Source organism: Malurus melanocephalus, unplaced genomic scaffold (assembly GCF_030028575.1).
Source record: "Malurus melanocephalus ecotype Western Australia unplaced genomic scaffold, MMel_1.1 scaffold_644, whole genome shotgun sequence".
Taxonomy (NCBI): domain Eukaryota; kingdom Metazoa; phylum Chordata; class Aves; order Passeriformes; family Maluridae; genus Malurus; species Malurus melanocephalus.
This window is the reverse complement of record NW_026623876.1, coordinates 154648-174917: the sequence shown is the minus strand read 5'-3', so window position 1 is coordinate 174917 and position 20270 is coordinate 154648. Positions and strand designations below refer to the sequence as shown.

Sequence of the window (20270 nt, the reverse complement as noted above, 5' to 3'; positions counted from 1 at the left end):
CTTTTAAATTGCTTTTATAAGTGCTTTAGTTGTAGCTGTTAGAAGTGGTAGAACATCATCACCCTCAATAAAACAGAACCTGTGTATCCAATCCATTCTGTATATTGAGGATGTTGTAATAGGAAAGATGGCAATTGAATGCTTATTTTCTATTAAACACTTCTTTTTCTTTGACTTTCTTTTCCTTTCACAAATACAGGAATATGGTTTCTATATTTTGCAAATGTAGTAATGATAAATACGATGARTTCTATTTTTAGTGTAGCACATAATTTATTGCTTCAGYAAGAGCCTGAATTAGCTTAYTTTATTTTTATTATTTATTAAAAATAGAAGGTGTGTATTTTGTAGATGTTGCATTGGTGCTGGTGCAGTTAAATCCTGGCACCCAGACATTTAAAATACAATGTTTTCTGCCTTCCTGTGAGTAGTATAATACTTGCTGTCAGGTGAGTGCAGTTCAGGATTTAACACGACACATTTTGCCTGTGTTCATGTGTCTGTGGTTTCTTGTCTGTATATACATGGATCAAGAAAGAAGTAGATTTGATAGATTTATATTTATATTTACTGTTATCCCCCATGTCCTTTCACAATTTGTTAGTTGTCCATGAATTTAAATTCTTTAAATTGTGTTTAAATGAGAAATATCTTGAACTTGACACTTCATCTTTAAAGTTCTGTATTAATCACTGTATTTAGAGGCTCTGTAAATCACCCAATACTTTATTTTGAATCCATTAATATTGTAACTCTACCAATATTTGTCTAGCTAGATGGTTGTAAGGACCTTTTGGACTAACACCTATTGCACTGACAGCAGTTTTTGCTGGAAATACTGATATTAGTCTGTCATCCATTGACCTGGGGAAGATTAAGTAGATTTATCTGCTTAATGGCTGAACAAAATTAGAGCAGATTGTTTTGGGGCTGGGCTGTTCAGCTAAGCCTGTAGGCAGCATCTGAGGGCAATTTGTGAAACTGCCTCACTTTGCACCCGTTTGTGGCACAGCCAGAGCTGCCTGGCTCTGCTCCTGCTCCTCCACACCAGCTCAGCCTGCTTTGCTTGGTACAGGCAGGTTGTGTGCAAGAGAACACTCTTAAAATTGTCTCTTGTCCTTTTGTCTTTTAATGAGATTTTTTTTTATAATATCTAATGGTACATGAAATAACTGTCAGTGGTTCTACATCAGTTACACCAGGCTGTTCATGAGGAATTTTTAGTACCATGAGCTCCAATTTTCTGGTTGCCATTTTTTGTTTTTGCTTTCCTTCCCTTCCAACCCTGCTTCCCAACCTCAGCACCCTCTTTAAAAGACAAAGCCCTGCTTTCATTCTTAATGTTGCTGTATTCAGAAGAATTACAGCAGGAATTAGTGTGGGTGGGAGTTWCACACAGTGCCCTCAGAGTGTAACTCAGGAAGCTCTGGCCAAAAGTAGGATTTTATGTTCTACCTCTTTTGTCTTGTGTATGTTTAATAAATAGGAACCGTGGAACTCCAGACTTTTTGACGTAGTTAAGGAATCTGTGGTGGAAATGGAAAACATGACTTAAAGCCAATATTAAAAGCATTTACTCCAACTTTACTCATTTCAGTGAAGGGAAGAGAAAACTGCTTTAGCAGCTGAAGCCCTTAGACACAACTAGTACACGTGGTAGTAACACTGGTAGAAATGCAGCTGCAAGAGTCTGTAGTTTGGCATTTCTTTTTCCATTTGATATCAGGTTTTTGTTCCTCTCGTGTTGTCCTCTTTATGTTACGTGGTCACATAATAATGATGTTTGGGTAAGGGTGGGTTATGGACTGAACTTGTAAAGTCAGGAATGTCATTGAATCCCTGCCTGCTGCAGCTGGCAAAATAAATTTGTGATTTCCTGCTGTAGTGCTTTAGATTCTTTGTTTTGTCCTCCAGAATGAGCAAGGCAACAGAACACTGCTGAAATCCTGTTGTCAAACATGTGCACGCTCAGGCTTTTTTTCTCAGGGCATTTTGTGTATGTGTGTGTGTTTTACTCTAAAGRATATTTTACTAAGTATCAAAGAAGCATTGTTTTTTCTAATAACTTCTATTTTTAAAACTGTAGCATGCAAAATAAGTTTMATAATTGTATCCTGAATTGTAGAGTTAATATATATTGTCATTATCCCTAGTTCGGTTAAATTTGAATGTAATAATCATTCACTTCAATATTCTCTATTTATATTTTTTTTTAAATCTAGTTTTGTTAAATTCAAATGTAAAATAATTCACTTCAGTATTCTCTATTTATATTTTTAAAAATCTGTATGGTGTTCAAGTGTTGTTTGATGTAACACACAATTCTAGGTAGGTAAAAAAGGAGGTATTTTAAAGCAGTATGACTTGAAAGGCCACTCAAGGGAGCAGGAGAATTTATTTAGTACCAGTGTTGWGGTTGGCACTACATAGCACACAAAAACAGGTAATGCTAAAAATAGTTCATCATCTGTTAAAAAGAAGTGCAGATTTATGGAGGAAGGCCTTTTCTTGGAAAAAAAAAGGCTTGTAAAATTTGGCTTAGTCTSTGTGTGCAGGAATCTAATCTGGTTCCAGCACTGGTTGTTTGTAAATAGAATAATAATAGCTTTCTATTACGTGTGTCCTAGTGAGCTTGCACATGGAAGTAATTTGGTATTTGTTATTTCTAATCATTAGTGGTGATGTGGGGCATCACTTTCTGCAGCTGTGGCTGATACAGCCTCACTGCTCTGAATGCCCCAGCAGGTCCTGTGCTGCTGCACAATCCATAGAATTCCAGAGTGGTTTGGGATGGAAGGGACCTTAAAGTTCATCCCATCCACCCCCACCATGGGCAGGGACACCTTCCACCATCCCAGGGTGCTCCAGGCCCTCTCCAGCCTGGCCTTGAACACTTCCAGGGATCCAGGGGCAGCCACAGCTTCTCTGGGCACCCTGTGCCAGGGCCTCACCACCCTCACAGGGAACAATTTATCCTAATGTAATCTTCATCTCATCTCTTTTAGTTTAAAACCATTCCCCYTTTTCTTCTCACCTTCTGTCTGTGTAAAAAGTCCCTCTCTTTTTTAAAGCCCTTGGGAAGTACTGAAAGGCCACAGTGGGGTCTCCCCAGAGCCTTCTCTTCTCCAGGTGARCACCMCCAGCTCTCCCAGCCTGTCACCAGAGCAGAGGGGCCCCAGCCCYTGGAGCATCTCTGTGCCCTCCTCTGGTCTTACTCCATCTCATGGAATGTCCACTTATGCTGAGACCCCCAGATCTGGAGGCAGCTCTGCAGTGSGGTTTCCTTGGGGTTAGCACAGSACAAGATTCTCCTGCCTTTCCTGATTCTCCTGGGACCATATTACATCTGTAACTGGGTGGTGGTGTTTTCCTGCAGGCTATTTGTAGTTCAGAGATCTCTTCGGGTGACGTGCTTATGTTTGTGATGAAGACTCTTTTGCTTTGTAGTGTAACTGTGGCAGGATCAGTAACAACGGTTGGACATTATGATCTTCATGATCTTTTCCAGCCTTAATAATTCTATGATTCTAAGAACTTCATTTCCACAGCACCATTTGCTTGTTATTGGAGAATCCTAAATGCCTTGTCAGGACCTATGAACTTACAGAGAGTGCTTTTGACTTACAGGCAAAAGCTCTTGTCAGTACAAGTACCAGCTGAAAATGCACTACAATCTCATACACTCTGTCATGGAGGAAAACTGGGGGGAGTGAGGAGGAAAAAGGGCTGTTTTCATGCATGAGAACAAAGTGTTAGTGGTTTGACATCAGCTAACCTGGGGAGCAGGCAGTGAGGGCTGAAACTGTGACCGGTGTGTGCCAGAGTCTTGAGCATTCCCTGTGCTGCTGTTTTGAACCTTGTGCACCTGTGAACCCACAGAGAAGTTGCTCCTGTCTGTGTTTAGCTTCCTCCTGTTTTTAGCGTAATTTTGACAGCAGATGAAGGTTCATTTTAAAGATCCTTCTCTGGATTCCTTGACAGGGAGGGAATTATCCAGCCAAGGACTGGGGGAATGTGTTGCACCCTGGTAGTAATAGAGTAATAATTTTATGGTCCCAAAACCTGACCTAAAAAGGGTCATTCTCATGCAGTATTTGCTTTATTTCTGTTTTGCTGGCTGTGTGACTCTGCCAGCTCTCACTTCTTACCCTAGTTAATGCTAATGTGTACCCAAGCAAGCAGAATGAGGAGCACTGTGGATTGAATTTGCATTTGTTCAACTTTATAATTTCTAAACTGAGAAAGCTCAGCTAATTAACATAATTTTCAGCATCTCTTGGAATGTCATCTTTGACATTGGTCATCAGCTGTGTCATTACAGAGCTTTCAGTGTAACACATAACTTAGAGTACAGCTGCCCAACTAGATGAGACAGAAAATTCTCTTTTAGTGCCTAAGTTCAGACTTAAGTGTGTTAACCATGTTGGCAGTGTTGGAGAATCAAGATTGTTCTTGAAACTTTATTTTTCTTCCTCATTTTAGGGGTCAAACTCCTGCTGAATCTGACTTTCAAGTACTTGAAATTGCCCGGAAACTGGAGATGTATGGCATCAGATTCCACCTTGCCTCTGACCGTGAGGGCACCAAAATCAATCTGGCAGTGTCACACATGGGTGTGCTGGTGTTCCAGGTATGGCAGGGAGGGAAAACTGTGTCTGTCTGTCCTTTAGCACATCCTGGAGTAAGTCCTTTTAACATCAGGTGTCCCTGATGTCTTGAAAATTTAACATGTTCGATGGTCAAGGAGTGTTTTTTARGCCCCCAAAATGCTGTTTGGTGCAGCTTGTTCTTCTTGGTGCAGAGTGAAGAGCATCAAAACCAGCAATGATGGCAAAGTTTGTTTGGGGTTAAGTGTGTGATCAGAGAAAATCATCAATTCATTTGGCACAGCCCTGGGACAGGTCTGTCATCCCGGAATTTTGGTCTGGTTTCTCTTCTTTTAATTTTCCAGTGTATTTTTGCTGGGATATTGTTGTTCTTAATGTACAGAAGTCCTGATTGATTGGAGTGATTGGACCAGTTAGTGTTGTGTTTGTAGTATTAAATAAACAACTCAGTGCTCAGAATCCTGATTATGAATGCAATGACACTGTTTTCCTCTCCCCAAAACACAGAGGCAGCTGATCTCCTGAAATATTTCCATTTGGGTGCTCAGTTGTGTCTCACCTGTTCTTTGATTATTGTGGGGCAGCTGCTTTTTGGAGGTGCATCAGCCACTGCAGTCCTGCAATTCCTCTCAGACTGCTCAGTGGCCTCTCTTCTTTAGGGGAATATTGTCACCAGAACTATAAATCTGAATTAAAATAAAATATAAATGTGTTGGGGGGAAGGTATCCACATTAACCCACAGCAGAATTTTGTTTGATACTCTGCTTTTCTGAAGCTTTTTGCCAACTTTGAATTTTCTTGTTTTAATTTAGGGTAACACGAAAATCAATACSTTCAACTGGTCCAAGGTCCGTAAACTGAGCTTCAAGAGGAAAAGATTCCTTATTAAGCTCCACCCAGAGGTCTGTGTAAGTTTTACTGTCATACAGACTGATCAGAGTTGAAAAAAATACCCATGCTTCATTTTATTATGAATGCTTCTGGAGTCTGTGATTTTATAGAACAGCCTCACAGGGCAGGTTTGGCTTCATCATTCAAGTGTAAATCTTTCCTTTCTCACCCCACAATTYAGGATCTTCAGGTTTTGTATTTCAATCTCAGTTTAGCCTTGACACAAGCTTACACATGTATAAATGTAGGACAGAAAAATATTATCAGACCYAAGTATTTGGTGCACCCTGTCTCAGTATTTCCACTTGAAAACTTGTGACTCTGAAAAAGTTACATCCAGTTTCTTGATTCAAATAACCTGATACACCTCAGGTAGGAATAGGTGGTTGAAATGATATTGTTATAGATTAATTTTAAGCATGTTGTGATTTCTCTTGCTTTATCTTTTCTATACTTCTGTGTAGCACAGGTGATATATTTCATGCTTAGCTGATTTAAAGCAGATTATTTTGATGCCAGATGTCACTGAAGTTGCTGTTGCTTCCACTCTGGATGACTAGATTGCATTCAGTGCTTAATTTATATTATAATGGGGGAGAAACCCAGTTTGGATATAATATAATATAATGACACCTGAAATGGGACACACTGTCCACTTGTGCAGCAATGTGTCTCACAAAGAGACACCCAGAAATTTCATGTGATAACTGTGCTTTGACATATGCAGTATTTTCCAGTTTTGTCTAAATTTCAGGGAGACAATCATCAGAACTCCTAAGAAAAGAATAGTATTTTAAAATAGCTACTATTTAAATTTCTTTGATATTTCTAAAGGTGGGTTTTATTGAGCGTATTTAAAGTCAAGTACTTTTTAAACACTTTTACAGTTTCAAGGTAAGCAAACCTTTTTGAAAGCTATTAAATGATTTTTTACTGCATTCAGAATCACTCCCATTGCTTTAAGGCATATGAGAAGTGACTTAGCAAAATCCTGCATCTCACTGGATCTCAGCTTTTTTGTTGTTACCCATTTGTGCCTTCCTTCCCTCCTCATTGTCATTTCAGGTGCTACTTCTGTGTTTTTTTCCTCAGGGCCCGTATCAAGACACATTGGAGTTTCTTTTGGGAAGTAGGGACGAGTGTAAAAACTTCTGGAAAATCTGTGTTGAGTATCACACATTCTTTAGGCTCTTTGACCAGCCAAAGCCAAAGGCTAAAGCAGTGTTCTTCAGCAGAGGGTCATCCTTCAGATACAGGTAGGGAGAAACAGAGCACACTGATTTTGTCTTAGGAAATGAGATTAAAAGGAAGATGCATTCTAAAATCATTCCACCTCTAATGCTCATCCCCTGTGTTTGATAACCTTTGTACTTCTGTGGGTTCACAGTGGGCGAACACAGAAGCAGCTAGTGGATTATATTAAGGACAGTGGGATGAAGAGAACCCCATATGAAAGGTAAGATGAAACAGCTTTGTAAGGTGAAATATGGATGAGACTTTCACAGTGCCCTTATTGCCTAATGCTGCTTGGAGGCAGGCTCATTCTCAGTTACTAAGGTTTTCCTCATATTCAAGGTAGCTAAACTAAAATGTAAAAAAAATATTATTTTGTGATGATATGAGAAGCTCAGGGAAGTTTTGGTGCCATGTTTGGATGTCTGTGCACAATGTGATGCTTAGCTRTATAAAGGTTCAGCACATACTGCAGATTGCCTGACATTAGTGAGGACCTGTCTGTGTGCCCCTGGAGCTGTGCAATCARCCAGTGGCAGAGCACATAACTGAACTTGGAACCTACAAGTTTGAAACTGTGAGCTAAAATACTCATTTGTTTCTAAACATAAAAATATGTAAATTAAGAATGTGCATTTTCATTATAAAATTGTCTTTTCATTACTTGACTCTGAAACTGTCCTGTCTACATGTGGGAAATTCCTACTCCTAATACAAAAAATTATAGGGACTTATTAAGAATTTTCAAAAGTTTGCATTAATCTATTATTAATAAATATTTTTAATGTCTCAGACTCCAGTTGAGCTCCTTTTCTATGTGGAAATTTGATTTTTTTTTTAAATTATTGACATAGAATGAATCTAACCACAAGTGTAATGCATGATACCACTTTTTGGAGTCTTACATCTAGAATTTTATATGGTTGACTGAATTTGTAAATATTTGCAAAATTGTTGCAGATTAGCTCATCCTGGTTCTGGAGCCATTTGTTTATAGATGTTTATAATGATGACAAAGGAAGGACAGAGGCAGGAGTTAAACTAAAGTGTGCTATTTAATGTTCAGCCCCAAGTTKTTCTTTATTTCTCCTTTGGTGGTAYCAAGAGATCCTCACCAGCCAGGTGGGTTTGGTCTCTTCTCCCAGGTAACAAGTGACAGGACAAGAGGAAACAGCATCAAATTGTGCCAGGGGAGGTTTAGATTGGATACTGGGAAAAAATTCTTCGCTGAAAGAGTGGTCAGGCACTGGCACAGGCTGCCCAGGGAAGGGTTGGAGTYGCTATCCCTGGAGAAAATGTGCAGATAAAGCACTTGGGGACATGGGTTAGTGTGGGGGGAACAGTTAGACTTGATAATCTTGGAGATCTTTTCCAACCTTAATGATTCTCTTATTCTGTGAATGAGCTGGATCTTGCTTTATTCCATTTTTCTACATTTCTTACTCTTGCATCATTTAATTTACAACTCTTTTGACCTTTTAAAACTTGAACTAGTTATTAACAAAACATGATAAAGTAGAGCTTGAGCTGTTTCTGTTGGCTATGGGATGGCAGTAGGTGATGGGGGAAGGAAGGAGGCTGATTCATGTCTTGGATGCTGACAGGCTGCTCTGTTCCACAGGAGGCACAGCAAGGTCAGAGCGTCCACTCGCACCTCCAACACAGACGTGCCAAAGCAGGTCAGTTCTGCAGTGCTCTCAGTGCTGTGGTCAGGGGCACTGACAAACACCTTTCYCTCTTGAGGGTGAAAGAGTCAACTSAGAACTGCTTCCACTGTTTGCTCTTTGGCTGGCTCCACAGTTCTTTTTGTTGGTGCTGCTAATTTGATAGTTGGAGCCAATGGAGTGTAAAGTGAGTCACATTTTACTCAAAATTCCACTGAACTGAAAAGGAAATATTGGACTTTCTAGTATGTTATTATTTCAAGGATTAGTTTTATCTCCAGGTGCTTTTGACTGCTTTCTGGCAGTCTCAAGGTCATTGTAAGATGCTTCTGCAGGACACGGCAAGAAACAATCATTTCACTGAATGCACTTGTGTTATGTGGGAGGGGTTAAGGAAGCATCGTGGAATTTCACTGTCATTTGGTTATTTTTCCTTGTGGATGCTTGTTCAGCTATAAAAGACATTTATTTAATTTTCCATCCAGTTGTGAGAATTAAGGAAAAAAGCCTTGCCTTCTGCAGGGGCTGCTGGATCACGTTCTGTGCAGTGTTTGCTGTTAAGTGAGCTGCTCTTGAGCGTRTATCTGCATCTGTATGTAGCTGGATGTTACATTTGGTTTTGTGTATTACAAAAACCTTTCTATGTGTTGTGTTTCTGCTCTTCCTCCCTTTTAGAGTGTCCCATTCACTGAGGGCTTGAGAACTCCAGGGTCTCCTGCCTCAACARCTGCCCCCTTCCACTCGGTTCACTCCTCAGCCAGCCCCACTTCCATCCTGCCCATCTTTGCTGAACCCAGCCCTTCCTCCTTGGAATCCCGAGCATCGTTCACCAGGATTCCAGACAAAACCACTGCAGCACCAGTGGAAGAAGCGGGGAGGAAGCTGATGCAGCGGCCTGGATCTCCCGTGCTCCAAGGTGTTGGGTTTGGTAGTGTTGCAGGAAACTGTAACCCGTCTTGTCCTGTTGTTGAGAGTGGTTGTGCTGTAGATGTAGATRTAGAGAGGAATAGTAAGGAGAGCAGGGTTGCTGGTTGTAAAAATGACAATGATGAGGATGACTTTACCACAGGTGTATTCRTTGCTGAAAAAGAGCAGCAGCGTGGCAGCCGAGGTGCCCCTCTTTTCACCCTGACCAGTTCACAGTTACAGGTGTCAGAGGAGTTTATTGATGATGACCCAGCAGAAATGTCCTTTTTTGCTGGGGGCTCTGAGGCATTTTCCTATGTGTACAGTGGGTTAGAGTTGAAGGGCTCTGAGTTTTCTAAGTGTCTGTCAGAGTCRGCTGGTTTAACTACAGACGCCCTCCAGCAAAACACGGTCTCTGCCCAGTCGAGCCCTGACAGGTACTCAACCGAGGCCGTGGATATGAACATGGAAGAGGAGTTTGAGTTTGAAGAAGGGAGCGATTTCAACGGCAACGAGAGGCCATCGGACACCTCGGAGCTGTTTGAGGTGAAGGCTCAGGCGAGCAGAATGCAAAGCCTCCTGAGCCCCTCGGAAACAAGCTCCCTCATCAACAACCGCTCGGAGAGCAGCTCCCTCAACAACCTGCCGCTGAAYGGGCCCTGCTCCCTGCCCGCCTACGGCTCCGCCAACCATTCCGAGGCCAGCTCCATGCTCAACTTCCCCGCCTGCTCCGTGCGCTCCGAGTCCAGCTCCGCCTTCCAGTTCACGGACATCATCGACCAGCTGGAGCAGCTGAGCTATCCGCCCACCACCACCGAAGATTCCAGCAGCACGGACACCGACTCCTGGGACTCCGGCACGGCCGCGCCGCTGGATGTCAACCTTTTCTTTAGTAACCCCTTCGCTCAAAGCGCCGGGGACAGCTTTGCCTTTGACTTTCAGAATAATTTAAAAAATCTCACGCAAGAAGACTGGACGGAGAAGTCACATATCAATTGATTGCCTTGATTTTTGTGGTGGATTCCTCTGTGCTGTTCAGGCTTGGAGTCGATAGGGTTTTATATCACTCAATCCAGTGGCTGGATTTTAAATCACATAACATAGTTGATTTTTAATTTTTTAAAAAATTTCTGTGCCTCTTCAATGTCYCTCAAAGCATCCAAGTTTTGGTGCTGTATTTCTGTGCCTTACACTGCATCAAGAATGGGTTATRATAGGCTACAGTACTGGAAAATACTGCATTTAGGAAAAAACACTGATTTCAGAGAATTTAAATATCAACTGGCTCATGCAAACATCATAACTCACAGTGTACTGAAGAATTTCTTCGGCTGTAAACATATTGTAAGAGTCTCACATAATATGCTGTTCCTCCAAAATCCCAATAAAACAGTCACTTTAAYTCATGCTTGTTCACCAACAGCTGCATCCATAAACTGCCTGTTTTCCTGCGCTGTAGCAAGATCCTCACTTTGRCTTTGTTTCTGTTTCCATAATCAAAAAAAACTGAACAATCTTCAAATCATCTCTGAAGGACAGTTTTAAAATCTCAACCTATGCAACCCATCTGTGCTTAGAAGAATGTCTTGTACCTATCTGTGTGGTGGTTTGGAAGAGGAAATGTGTTTACAACCAAATGGAAATAGCAGTTAGCAAACTCCTTGTGAAGACAAGCTTATTTACTGACTTCCAGGTGTCTTCAGCAGTCCAGCAGCAAAAATTTTGCAGCAGTTTGGATATATACAGAGACTCTAAAAGCACTTAATCCCCATCACACGTCCCTTCTTTCTGCTTATTAATCACTCTGCATAAAAATATTTGCAGATTAATTCAGAGAAGTGTCCTGTATCTGGAGGACAGCTGGTGGTAAACCTGGTGGTAGCTTTAACTTTTTCTTTAAAATATGGACTGCATTCAGAAAAATACTTTAATTTTTCTGAGAAATGAGTTGTTAGGAGAGGTGAAARCTGGAGACAACAGACAGAGCTTCAGGGCTTTTGTAAATTCTTTTGGACAGGTGACTTTGATGTGAGACTTGAGCTGTAAGTAAGAAAGTGTAATCAAAAAGACAAATGAATTGTTGCTTAGCTGGTCACATTATTTTAGCAACATTTCTTGAGGCAAAACAGCAAAAGTTGTGAAATGTCCTTCCCACCTGCCATAGATTGTGGGGGTGAAATTCTRAGCTTCAGCTCCTAAGAGCATTTTTTAGACTATATGAAGCAAGAATGGGAAATCTGTAACACCTGACCCAAATCTTGTGATGGRAAGCATCATCTCCTTCAGCCATTTGGTTTTGGGGTTTTCAGTCCTTTGCAGAGAGAGTGCAGTACTGACACAGTCGATGCCTCCAAAACAAGCAGCTTAGTTACAAGTGTAACTTTATGATCAATATTACTGATACCAGTTTAAATGTGGTCTTGATATATTGTTAAAGACCTTCATTGTTTACTCAAACATTTATAAAATACTATTATTTCTCAAAATTCTGCTAACTAAAACCATGATGGAATACTTCTCAACATGAGGCAGAACACAAGGAGGTAAAAACTCCTTTAGTCACCCATTTATTTCTTCCAGTTTTGTTTTACCAAGGTACGATTATTCTGCTCAGTCTTGCTTTTACCTCGTGTTTGAGTGCTATCTTTGTTGTCCTATGAGAAACCTGTCCCCTCTTCCTACAGCACAGAAAAACAAAGCACATTTAGAACAAAGTATTTGCTCAGATCTCCAGTAATGCTCAACAAGGTGCTCTTTTTTTGCTCTATGTTACTTCTATTTCATTTCTTTCCTGGTGAATGTGTGTTCTGGCTCTTTGTGGAATTTTATTGAGGCCTGTGGAGATGATGTTGTGGGTGTGTGGTGTGACATTTTGAAAGAGGCCTTGGAGGAGGTCTGCAGTAGGGTACAGAGCTGGTGCCTTTTTAGGTGGTTTGTCTGATTTCTGACAAAATGAGTGACATTATGTAGCCTAAGGAGGAAAAAGAAAACCAGCAAAAAGACAGAATTCTGTCTGTAAACTCTGTAACAGGTGGTAGCATCAGAGACAAATRCATAGATAAAGATGTAGAGAAAGGCTATTGTTGTCTTTGTTCTTTTWAAAAAATAATCAGGATTCAGCTATTGTGTATAACTCTCTTTCATTCCTGTGCCTCAATCACAAACATTCCCTTAAATGTTTTAGAATAGCTTAATATGGAAATAAATCCAACTAAATTCTCTASTTTTGAAAGATCTTGGGAAAAGCTGCATGTATTTTCTATGGACAGGCTTGCCAATTTGCCTTCTTGCACCACAGTTAGTTTGAAAAGACATCTTCAAATTTTTTCTTGTATTCTGCAACTGTGCAGATCTTTCATTGGCAGTTCTAAATCTCAGGGATTTTTTTTTTTTAAAGAAAGCAATAAGATTCATAGTGAAATGCCCCTCTTATTTTCTAAAGGAATGTAGTGACTAATATTTCAATCCTCTAGCTTAGGGCAAGTTGTGTGGATCCACAGGTGAGGATGAGGTGAGGGGAGCTTTGACTCTGGTACAGATCTGTCTAGATGAAGGTTTTAGTTACAGAATGAGAGTTTAGAGCTGCTGCTGTGCTCCTGCTGGTTTGTTCCTTCTGGTTCTCTCTGTGCTCTGGCTGACTGAGAGCACAGAGCTGTCATGGTTTCCTTCTGTGTTTCACTTGATTTCCAAAGCCATATGGYTTCTGAGGATATCTTTGCGTGCTGAGCTGCATTGTTTTGTTTGAATTTTCCCAGACAGACCCAAAAGAGTGGAAAATTTAGTTCATAAGTAAAGTTTTTTATTATAGCAAGAAAGCTGTGAGCCAAAGTTTTCATCATTTCCTTCAGAGACATAAGTCCAGATTCACTTTCCAGTAGAGATGGAGAGAAAACCAGCTGGCCACAAGGGAATGTGACAGCTCAGACCTTCTCAGGGAGCATGAGCACCACGTGTGGGTTTTTTCAGTGCAGTGGAACTCTCCCCTTGTCCCCTGGCTGTCTCCTGAGGTGATGGAGAATGTCTTTCCCTGCCCTGTCCCCTTCATTGACTTTAGGGCAGTGTGAACTGCAGGGAGTGTGGTGTGTCCTGAGTGGTGCTGATGCCACTTAACTTCCAGCATTATTCCCTGTGGATTGTTTTATTTCCCTGTTACCATGTTGATACCAAATCTGGTACTGATTCCTGTTTATTTTCTGAGCACACAAGTTCTCTTTAGTGAAGGTGAGCAGTGAGCCTTGGCAGGGTGAGAGCCAGGAGCCTCACAGACCCAAAGCAGTGGAAAACAGAGGAAATGCCTTAGGAAAAAGGAGAAGATGAGAAGATCTTTGTCAAGCATTGCCTKCAAGAAAGAATCATTTGAGGAGCTGAGGCAGAGCAGATAAAAYCTGGGTGATAACTTTGTGAGTCTGTGGCCAGGGAGTGGTGTTTTCACCTCTGCTGGTGCTTTCTTGCACATTTGCCTTCCTCCCCTGCCCTGTGGGAAGCTGGGGACACTCACAGGCACTGACATTTCTAGCCAATGCAGAAATGCACATTTTAGGTTTTARTGCTCTGTTTTGGCACTGGGAGAGCCACAGGGGTTTCCAGGTGTGTTCTCCTGCTCTGTACAGCACATCCAGCAGCTGTTGCAGTGCTGGCTCAGTGCAGGGAGCGTGCTGGGGCCATCCCTCCTGCTCCACAGGGAAGTAGAGCTGTTTCCATCATTCCATGTCCCTCTGTTCTGTTTCAGCAAACACATGCAGCTCTATGGTGCATGCCAGTATTGAGGCTTTTCCCAGKGAGTCAGGCTGCTGGGCTTAGCTCTCTGCAGTGCAGCTGAAAGACACCAATATGGGTGTTTTGAGTGAGCAATTTAATCCCCACCTGCACTTCTCTTTGTAYTTAAATCCCTTCTGATGCTTAAACACATTTATTAAATGCAAAGCGCTACTTCAGAGTATTTTTGATCATCAGCTATGCAGTTAACGAAACTTAATTTGCACAAAAAGTAGGTCATGGAATATTCTCTGACCTATCTGCCACCTGGTTAAGCTTTGTTAAATTTACTAACTTGTGTTATCCATTGTGCATAGACTTTGTAATTTTAAAGTATTCAATCATTAGTAAAGTAATACATGCTGTATATTCCCAGGACTTGCCATATTTTATCTTAGGGTGGAATAGGGTGATGTATCAACCTACTCTCAACTTTCACTTTAATTTCCAGTGAATTTCAGTGTTGCTGAATGATCTGGATAATACCAAGTATTGATCTCTTTTTTCCTGTGCTTATTTGTATTGTGGTCATAGGTGATTTTGTTTAAGGGATTTTTATTTTGGTTTTTTTGGTGGCTTGGTTGTGGTTTGATGTTGGATGTTTTTATTTGGGGATTTTNTTTTTTTTTTTTTTTTTTTTTTTTTTTTTTTTTTTTTTTTTATTTTCTTTGTTTTTTTTTTTTTTTTTTTTGGTGGTGGTAGATTTTATCTAGTTGCAAGCCTTGGTAGGGGTAAGATTTTGTGAAGACAGTCATAAAAGTTGTTATAATTTTATGCTTTTTGGTGCAAACCTGTCGGTAAGTCATTCCCATTATTGTCATTTTGCAAAACGTTCAAAGCCATAATTGCTCAGTACTGATGGAATGAATGAGTGTAATCACAGATCTCACTAGAGTCCTTTAGCTGGCACTGCCTGTTGTTTTTAGGGCCTCTCACACCTCACTTGTCACCAGTGTTGTGTGTATATGTATGGCTGTGCATATAMATTGTCTCAACATGGGGAGACTTTACAGTCCCAAACACTTCATAAAATCTGCTTTATTTATTACCTGCCTTTGGGCTCCTGTAGGATTACTCCAGTGGCTGAGCTGGAGGTTTGGAGGTTCAATTTTGGAAGGTGATTGATTGAACCTGCTCTGTGGGAAGGTGTTCCTGTGCATTTTCCAAAGCCATTCCACAGCTGCTCGAAACACCAAATTCCCATTTATCGGTACATACAGGGGGACATGTGCCTTGGTTAGAGGGACTCCCCWATCCCATAGGTGCTACTCTTGCCAGGAAAGGATTGCATTCCAACAAAGAGAGCTGGAATTTTTTAATTGATCTCTTGAACTTGATCTTTTATATGATAAATGTTTATTGAATTATATGTTGGGGTTTTCAGTATCTTTGTGTCTGTTCAGATTGCCAATTATGAACCTACAGATTTGTACTAATTCATAATTTTAATTGTTTATGCAATAAAACAAGGAAAACTTTGATATAAATGACWACATGGGCTTTTTAGCTTTATTTTCATTACCCTTATCTTTGAAATAGAATAAATATTTGTTCTCCTAGCCAAGGCATCTTATAGTTTTATTCACAGCTTTCTCCAGGCAGTTTTCCCCCTGTAACCCTTCAATGAAAATAGAGCACAGTAGGCAAACGCTGGTGTGTGGATTTCAAATTCCTGGTTTGTGCAGATCTTTTACCTGGGACACAAATGGGACTAGAAGCTGAGATTTCCTTGTAGGAATTATATTTATTTTGGAGACCTTTTCTTTTAAACTGGGTATGTCCTTTGAACTCTCCCTCCTGAAAAGATGTTTTTATTGGAAGATTGTCCTTTTTTGCAAACATAGCACGTGGAGGCAATTGCATGTATTCTAGTTAGTTCTCCTKGAGGCATCTGTGACCAATGTGTAGATAAATCCTTTTCCCTGCAGTGGCTTTTACAAGGTAGAAAGGTGGCAAAGGAAGGGTGGTTGTTTTGGTTGTATCAGCTGTTTAAGYCTAAAACCAGGGCCAGCCTTGGAATTCTGATAGTGCCACGTGGAGGTGTGATTTCACAGATACACAGCATGTAAAATGTGCTTTAATGTTTCACCTGTACCTGTGTGAGGATAAAAAAGAGATCTCTGAATTTAAAGTCTCTTTCATAGGCTTTTCATAGGCTCTTAGATGATTTTCAAGATTTTCTATGTCCCAACTGTTTCTTGTCTTTTTTTAAAGGGARGGTTTGCAGGGGGAAGATCTGCTAGTTGTGATGTTTTGAAATAAGGAAGGTAGGAAAAAAATATCCAGGGTTTTACTTGTAGTACATTGGCTTGCTGCTAACTTTACTCTAGAAACAATACTGTGTATTTTCGCTCTAGAAATAATCATTTGGTCTGTGCATGAGATGGGTTCAGCAGGGCATTGGGCAGAAGGGAAGCTCTGAGCAGGCTCCCATCTTTCTCTGATCATTCTCTGCAGGACTTTAACCTGGAAATACCTTACTTTTTGAAGTAGCAGTAATAGCAATGATGCAATAATAAACTTGTATCTTTAGAGGTTTTTCTGTAAAATGCAAAAGATACTCTGTTTTGATAATGAGCTGACCCTCACATAGCTTTTGTCCATCCCATAATGCTCTGTATTATTGGGATACTGTTTTAGTTGTCTGTCTTGGAATTATTTTAAGCATCCAGGCATAAAGCTTACAGACCCTGTGCTTTTTGTTTTGGCCCACCTGTACACTAAAATCTGTCTTTCTGTGTAGGAATTGAATTTAGATTGCAGAATGGAAATACCTGCGAAAAAAATAACTGGGAATTGATGCCAAAAGCTGCTTATCTTACTGTTCTGCATATTATCTCAGTGAAAATCAGATGGAGCCTGCTTCTATGTAACCAATATTAGCTGGAAGATAAGGCCATCATCCTCACCAGAGGCTGTAGCTGTGCTCTTGCACACTACAGTGCTTTTGCAATGTTTTATTGGTTAGTTTGTACTTTTTATTTCAATTATGTGCATGCTGGTCTTTCTGAAGGGTTTGTTTGCTGAAGGAGAGATGTTTCTAACTACACAGTGTAATAAGAATTATTATTATACTTAAAGATCTTCAAGTACATAGAATATTGCACTGAGCTGATACATTTTTGGATGTTGCCTTCAGTGCCTTTGTGTGTGATGTGAAGGCAGAGATTTGTTGTGTACAGARTGCAGCTGTGTCTGATGGTCTGGGCTACAGCAGGGAATTCCCACAGCATTCATGGAGGCCTGGCTTGTGCTCACAGCATTTACAGACACCACTTTGGGATGTTTGTGTGACTTGTAAAGAGCAAATCTCCACTTCATGTAGAACATTGAAGCACAGAAGCATCCCTCTGAAAGAATAATCCCTTTTAATATAACTCTGAGAGGCTGCCAGTGGGGAAGGGAAGATCTCGGAGCACCAGGGTTTGATGTCAAAGGGAATCATTCGCGTGTTTCAATCTTCACATCAGCATTTCTGCCTAATTAGGAGTTTTCTACATTGAATAGCAGTTGAAATGGCTTCTTTCTTTACCATCCTTCTCCATGGGAATGAGGAATTGCTGTCCATCCTACCTGCTTGCCTGGAGTCCTCTGTGCTGCTCTGGTGGAGGAGACTTGAGTTAAGAGAATGAAAATTTCAGTCCTTGTAGTATCATCTGCCAAGACACACCATCACACTRAGCTTAGTTAATTTAGGATATTTAATTAAACAAATGTTAGCCAAAAAGCTAACTTGAGTTGCTCTGTGACTTTTTTTGACCTCTTCTAGGAGAAAAAAATTAGGAAGTGAGGGGATAAGAGGGAATGGCCTTACACTGAAGGAGRGGAGTTTTAGATGGAGTAAATTATTCCTTGTGAGGTTGGTGAGGCCCTGGCACAGGGTGCCCAGAGAAGCTGTGGCTGCCCCTGGATCCCTGGAAATGTCCAAGGCCGGGTTGGACAGGGCTTGGAGCACCCTGGGACAGTGGAAGGGTCCCTGCCCATGGCAGGGGGTGGAATGAGATGGGCTTTAAAGTCCCTTTCCCCCCAAACCCTTCTATGATTCTGTGCCTCTCATTTCCCTCAGTCACTCTGACTTTGGGCAGGGATTCTTGCTTTCAGATTCAACATTTGAAATTAATTTAGTGGCCATCTTCTGTTGGAGGAGATAAAAGGTAGAACAACCTGATTGAAAAGCAGGGTGGTTTGCAGTAAGTGCCACCCCATTTGCTCCCCCTGTTTCTGAGCTTTCAGGCTGTCYGGAAGCAATTCAAGTCACAGATTCTGGAATTTGTCGCTACTTCGTGTTAAATTCCAAGAACTTAAAGAAGCTCCTCACCCTTGCAAGCCCATTTGTTTGGAAGCTGTTTTTTTCAGCATTCCTGGCATGTAAAAGCAAACTTAATGCCTGGATAGGTRAAACAAATGCCAAGCAGTGTTGCTTTCCTGGGGTGACATTAAAAGCGACGTGGATGAACAAAATGCTCAGGGAGAAGCAGAAATCTGCTGCAGAAATGGTGCTGGACTAGAGTATGAATAGTTAACTCTGCAGGCTGGATGATCTGAATCTCTTCCAGGTGACCGAGTGCAGCAGTGTTTAGCTTCCTGCGTTTGTCCATGTGGAATTCCAGCCTGGGGCTGCCTCGCCCTGGGTGTGCTTTCCAAGCCCGAGCAGCTGGGAATCGAAAGCGCACCCGTGACGGTGTGAGGACAGACTGGAAGTCTGGCTGGAGAGGGCTGGGTTTTTTTWAAAGCCTTTTGTGATGATTTCTAAGCAGTCTGGGAAATGATGATTTGGCAGTTTGGGGTTGGCTGTTGATTTCCCCATTTGTCTTGGGGCAGGTGGTTCAAGAGTTGTGACACGACAAATCCTGCTGGGAGGCTTGGGAGGGGTTTGAGCTGAAGGTGTGTAAGTGCTGATATCTGCTTAGTTGACTGATCTGAGAAAACTCGTTTGTTTATCACAGGGAAGATCAGAAAAACAGTATGTGAGGTTAGGAGGAATTGTATGGGCATGGTGTGTCTGTCACCTTCCTTTGGTCCAAAAAAGCTGATCTTGAATGGCCATTTTCACCCCTGAGGGGGAGTGTGCATGCTGAAAATAGGCTGAAATTCACTGTGATGTGTCAGAAATCTCTAAAGGGTCCACAAATGAAATAATATTTTTTTAAAAAATACATGTAATATTCTAAAGCGAAGAAGTACCTATTGCTTCTAACAGGTTTAGCTGTGGATCATGTTGAAAATTGGTTTCCTTGAGATTATTCTGCTTGTGTGCTTAGAAGAGCCAGGAATGAACTTCCTTCTATGCTCCCCCTTTGTATAGCAATAGGCTTTTCTTTCCCTTTGGACTAATTTTGGGGATACCTTGATTTCTCAATGTCTTTTTAACATTGTCTTGTGGAGTGGCAAGTCGTGAAATAATTTGTCCTAGCTTTTCCCTGTGTTGRAAAGTAACTCTTACATTGAAAAGGAAAAATTACAAGCTGTATTCTTGTCCCTGCACTATAACCCCGTGTTGTGAACTGTGCTGCTACTCAGCAGCACCTTTCCCTACACAATAAGCAATTTATCCTTCCCTTAATCACCATTGTCACAGTGTCTGTCCTTATTGCACTGCCATATAACCTCTGGGATGCAGGGAACACTCCCTCTGCTCTGAGAGACACTCTGAAATCTTTGGATCTATTTGGCTTTTTGCTCTTTTTCTTTTGTCTTTTTTTAAAATGAGATTGCAGTTCTGGTTTGCTGTAACAGTGGATAATCACCTTAGTTGCASTATCTTTGAAATAATTTTCTCTCCTTTTCCACTCCATTTTCTTGTTGTCTTCCCACCCAGGCCTCCCCGTGGACCATGCCCAGCTCTCCTCCCTTGTGCTGAAGAGTCCCCTAGGCTTGACCCCAGCCTTTCAGGTGAACTTGAACGCAGTGCCCCAGGGCTCRTCCCCTCTGCTGAGCCCTGTCCTGAGCGACGCCGGCGGGGCCAGGATAGAAGAGGATGACGAGATGAAACGGAAGGTGAGATTGTGATGGAGCTGGGGAGTGATGGTGCTGTGTGTGAGCTGGGCTGGGCGCTGGAGATGTGAGGTGGGAGCTGTGCTGGGCACTGGAGATGATGAGGTGTGAGCTGTGCTGGGCACTGGAGATGTGAGGTGTGAGCTGTGCTGGGCACTGGAGGTGTGAGGTGTGAGCTGGGCTGGGCACTGGAGATGTGCTGGGCACTGGAGATGTGAG

The 20270-nt window shown here is 41.4% G+C and overlaps 1 protein-coding gene across 2 annotated transcripts in view; it reads left to right on the top strand.

Annotated features, from left to right (window-relative positions):
• Window positions 1–20270, top strand: part of FARP2 (FERM, ARH/RhoGEF and pleckstrin domain protein 2) — a 68620-nt gene that overhangs the window by 29212 nt on the left and 19138 nt on the right. The window contains exons 8-14 of one of the 2 annotated variants that reach the window (XM_057383604.1): window positions 4483–4630; window positions 5421–5516; window positions 6592–6755; window positions 6887–6955; window positions 8354–8411; window positions 9072–9312; window positions 19876–20054. In XM_057383604.1, coding sequence (XP_057239587.1) covers window positions 4483–4630; window positions 5421–5516; window positions 6592–6755; window positions 6887–6955; window positions 8354–8411; window positions 9072–9312; window positions 19876–20054 — 955 coding nt within the window. The remainder of the gene's footprint in view (window positions 1–4482; window positions 4631–5420; window positions 5517–6591; window positions 6756–6886; window positions 6956–8353; window positions 8412–9071; window positions 9313–19875; window positions 20055–20270) is intronic. The other variant, XM_057383605.1, reaches the window with a different exon arrangement.